We start from the raw sequence: 4,876 nt of genomic DNA, 5'->3' as shown, positions 1-4,876 counted from the left end.
TCTTAAGTTTCTGTGTCTAATGTAGAACAGTGAGTTTAGTGATTTGCAAAACGCTGTGTGTGGTATTTTGCAGATAGTGTGAGGGTGAGAATGTGCTTATAGCTGTGCAGGTCTGGCCTTCTGTTGCGCTCCTTGAGTGTCAGATTTCACTAACTGTGTGTAATTATAAATGTTTGTGTCTAAGCAATAGGAAAAAACTGGTAAGGTTGACATAGTTAGCCCCTCACAGTGGTGGAGGTGACTGGGTGTTTTTTTGCCAAACCAAAATTGTTATTTCAGGTGTACTCGTTTTCAATCATGAAAATGGTGTACTTTATGTAAATTTGTAATTTATTATTGGTAGTTTACCTAGCATTGGGGATATGATGAAGTGTCATCCTTTCAAAAATGTCAAAGTCCGTATTGTATAAAGAAGACACGAATAGTAACAAACAGTTTGTTTTCACACACTAAAGTGGTCATTGACACCATAAAGTGGTCAGTGACACCTTCATCAGCAGAATAGATCTTCAAGTAAAGAGAAATTACAAAAGCTGTAATGACTGTCACTTTGTATTTTGCACACAGAAATAGGGAGGCTTAATTGAGCTATTAGGATGTATTTCTTGAGGTAAGTTAACACACGTGTTCTTCTGTAATAAGATGTGTTTTTTTATCTACAGTTATTGTCTGAAAACATAGAAAGACATTCTACGAGTATATGTAGATCATGTGTTTATAATACATATTTGTGAAATGTATGTCTGTGAATAAAAGTGTGAAGGTGATCGTTGCGCTGGTGACATGGGGTGCCATGGTGTGTTCTCTCAAACAACCACTGAAACTTGACAGTGACGACATCTGGGACGAGTGGAAAGCCAAACACAACAAAGAATATTTTGAGGTAGGTATTCTGTTGTTTTCTGAACACGTTTGCACAGTTCTGCATCCCTCTATCACATTCTCTGTATGATATTACAACTATAAGGGGGTTTATTTGCTTGCATTTTATAGGTGGAAGAAGTTCAAAGAAGGAGCAACTGGGCGAACAACATGAGACTGATCGATCAACACAACCTAGAGGCAGCGAAGGGCAAGCATACGTACATCCTGGGAATGAACCAATTTGGAGACATGGTAACATTTACTTTTTAACAATGAATAATTTGAGAACAGTAAACCTTTTGATGAGTTGTTGGATTGACAGATCTTGGCAAGCAGAACTTACAAAAGTTGCTTAGCAAACAAATCTGTTCTAAACGTCAGTAAATAAATATATTATCCACCAGTTAGTTTAAACCAAGTCATTTGATTGGACAAGAGGCATCCATGAGCACTAATTTTAAGGGACTTAAAACTAAAACTCTGTTCACAATAATATTATCTATCATGTATATATTATCTTAGTTTGTGACAAACTTCACACCCCAAAGATGAACATATTCAAAAAAGTATAATTAAGTAAAATTATGAATAGTCATCAGGAGCATTTTATATATGCATATAAGATATACTGTATATGATAGTATTTTGCTGCACTTGGGAAGACATTTCAAAATTGATTGGTTGCCAATTGGATGCCACATTGTGAATAGTATGACATTTACAAAAATAATCCATTAATTCTAATGGATAGAACACAGTCTTTTAGACATCAATGCACTGCACTTTTACACAGAAGACATGGAACACAATGGAACACCATTCATTCACCCAAAAAAATACAAAGAAATAGAAAATGTAGAACTCTTGTAGACATAAAACGTGTTGTCCTATAACAACTGGTCCAGTGAATGTTTTAATCCGTTTTAGATTATGGTTACTGCAGGGGAACAAATAAATTAGATTTTCCATCAATGTTTATTTTATTGTACTCATTCTTTTTTAATTGGTATGTTCTGGTCAAAATCATTCTCAACTGGCCTCCATGCAAAAAAAAGAAATACAAACATGTCTGATGTCTTAGTAAAATAAGTCAATGTAGGAAGTCAAGTGTGAACACGGCCTTATACACAGATGACAGATGGCTGCGTTTCCAGATAATGATGGATAGTAGCAATTTATCTATTACGTGCATTTCCCAAACATGCTAGTAAGGAGTAGGCTAATCTACAAGCTTTCAAGAGCCACTTTAGCTACGATGGCTTTGGGAAACGGCCTGTAAAACTAAGATTTGTCGTATGATGGATTCTATGATCAATTTAGGCTGACGACGGTTTCGGGAATCGCACCCCTGGTCATTAAAAATATACAATGTGACTAAATAGCCTATTACATGAGTAACATTCAAATTTCGGTTACTTTTCACCCAAGACCTCCCAAGAGTTCAATGCCATGCTGTCTGCAAGTGCTGTTAATGAAAGCAGCTTGGATGAGATACCACTCTCAAAGTTAAATGAGTCTAAGAAAAAAGTTCCAAACCGTTGGGATTGGAGAAAACATGGATATGTGACCAAGGTGAAGAATCAGGTAGGAGACTTGAAGTGTGCTCTTTGTAACTTTAACTGAATACGTTGACAATATCTGCTTATTGTGCCCATCTGCTTCTACTGTATGTGTCATGTGGAAACAGGTCTAACAGAGGCAGTATTTGTCTTTGTTTGGTTGGAGAAATACATCTAAACAACCACTTCAAAACTGTATGTGTATCAATGTTGGTTGAACAGATTGATATTGTTTATTACTCTACATCAGGGGAAATGCGGATCTTGCTACGCATTTGCTGCAGTTGGCGCCTTGGAGGGCCAGTGGTTCAAAAAGACTGGCAAGCTATTGTCTCTGAGTGAGCAGGAACTGGTGGACTGTAGCCAGAGCTACCAAAGGGGATTTGGGGGCTGCAAAGGTGGTTATGTAAGAAAATGTTTCCAATACATAGAGGATCATGGGATTCTTTCTGAAAGCAAATATACTTACACGGCTAAGGTACAGGAACACTTAAAATAACACTATCAGAAAGATATTACATTACCTTTTTTTAAATAGAGAATTTAGGTGCTCAATAACTATTGTGTCTATCAAATAACAGTTACTGTGTTGTAGGGGCATACACAACTTAATGTAATTATACATTTGAAGGTGTTTTGTACATCATACGTGTAATTAGGTAATAAGGAGATGTGGCAAAAAGGCAGCTTAATTTTTTGAACATTTTACTTGATAAAAGTGTTAAAATACATTTATGGCATCATGTATTACTAGACACACAGACACAACTTTCAATTGTTCAATTATGTGTTAATAAGTGTGATAAGGGTTGTAATTCATGATAAATTACGATTCATCAAGGTGTTGAGAATGCTTATGAATACCACCTTCAAGTATTTTATTCAACTTTCTTACTAAAACAAGATCATCATTAGCTTCCCTTCTAACTCTGAAGAGTACCCTCATGTCAATACATGAGTGATTATTTGTGTTTAATCTTAATAAAAAGCATGCAACAACAAGTCATAACTACGTTATTACAGGCACGATGAAACAGCAATATTCAACCACTTAAACTAAAAAATGACTCCTTTTGTTTTCAGGAAGGAAAATGCAAGAATCAGAATGCTAAAAAGGATGTGTTTTGCAAAGGATTTAAGAAAGTTCCTCCTAAACATGAAGAATCTATGAAAGGCACACTGTACACAGTTGGCCCTCTCGCTGTGTCTTTGAACGCTTCGTACTTGCAGTTCTACAAAAGTGGTAAGTATTGTGAAAGTAATGCAAGCCAACTTAACAAACTTAACAACTCACACAAAACACTCTAGGTCTGACAGTGGATGTATAGTATGCATGGTATGGTTTAACAGTTTTAAAGATAATCAAGGAAGGGTCATGCTCTTGTTACTTGGAGAGACATCACAGTTATTTCAAAGAAAGGTATTGTAGCTACTTGAATTCCCCTAACTCTGGATTAAAACCTAACCTGTAAACTATTAGGGTTAGGGCTAGGTTTGCATTTTAGGTTTTATGTGCATTTAGGGTTAGTATAGTGTATTATTTATTGTTATCTGTATATTTAAGAAGTTTCACTCATTTATGCTCAGCATAGATGTAAATTGTGTTCTGTGTAATTATATGTTGTTTTATGCCAGGTGCCTGTCTTTTCTTAAGAATTTCAGTGCCCAGTCTGACCTTGTGTTGTTCTGTGTACCTGACAAATAAAAGACTTGAACCTTGAACTATCAACGTCAGAATGTGACAATTAACCCGTTCACATACATTTTGATGACTTAATTGTTTACTTAAAATCTATTTAATTACATTTTTATGAAGGAGTCCTCTTTGAACCAAAGTGTTCCACCAAAACCAACCATGCTGTGCTGATTGTTGGCTATGGCAAGCAATGTGGTCGAACGTACTGGATAGTGAAAAACAGGTCTGTATGTACCTGTCTGCATATTACATTGCAGATTAACACCCATACACACACTCATTTAGACAATACTTAAAAGTATATATCATTAGCTCTGCTTTTCTTAACGGATCTCCGTGCATTGCTGAATTGTGACCTTTCTCATCTTGTCTTCTGCAGCTGGGGTAAAAGATGGGGCATGAAAGGCTACTTTTGGATTGCTAGAGGATACAATCAGTGTGGCATTGCTTCTAGGGCAATGTACCCAATTGTATAAAATGTGCAGCACCAGTTGAATGGTTTTAAGAGCTTTTTGTTTGTCAAATGAAGTTCAAAATCAGTAAACAACTCAACTTTGCAAAGGTGCATTTCCTTTTATTTTAAAAGTATTTTTTTTTGTCTAGCTTGGCATTATTAAACAATGGCACACTCCACTTTCTGCTATGTACACAGTAAGAAGTGTCCATCTACCGTATTTTTAATTATGATAAATATATTCCCTGCATTGAGCAAGTCTTATTTTGAAATAAAGCATTACTAAAACAATTGAAATTCCTT

The 4,876-nt window shown here is 35.8% G+C and overlaps 1 protein-coding gene across 1 annotated transcript; it reads left to right on the top strand.

The window, feature by feature from the left end:
• The first annotated feature begins 596 nt into the window (after positions 1 to 596).
• Positions 597 to 4,595, top strand: LOC146271687 (cathepsin K-like). Its single transcript, XM_084707600.1, has 8 exons — positions 597 to 610; positions 757 to 883; positions 994 to 1,116; positions 2,293 to 2,448; positions 2,674 to 2,901; positions 3,507 to 3,666; positions 4,240 to 4,342; positions 4,499 to 4,595. The coding sequence occupies exons 1-8, from the start codon at positions 597 to 599 to the stop codon at positions 4,593 to 4,595; spliced, it is 1,008 nt and encodes a 335-aa protein (XP_084563726.1).
• The last annotated feature ends 281 nt before the right edge of the window (positions 4,596 to 4,876 follow it).

This window comes from Hypomesus nipponensis, chromosome 10 (assembly GCF_054491055.1).
Source record: "Hypomesus nipponensis isolate SF chromosome 10, ASM5449105v1, whole genome shotgun sequence".
NCBI lineage: Eukaryota > Metazoa > Chordata > Actinopteri > Osmeriformes > Osmeridae > Hypomesus > Hypomesus nipponensis.
This window is presented reverse-complemented; position numbering and strand designations above follow the sequence as displayed.

Excerpts from the sequence above, each read along its gene's own strand:
- LOC146271687 (XM_084707600.1), top strand. Across the intron at positions 884-993 it reads ACAACAAAGAATATTTTGAG|GTGGAAGAAGTTCAAAGAAG; the intron begins GTAGGTATTCTG and ends TGCATTTTATAG. Across the intron at positions 2,902-3,506 it reads AATATACTTACACGGCTAAG|GAAGGAAAATGCAAGAATCA; the intron begins GTACAGGAACAC and ends TTTTGTTTTCAG.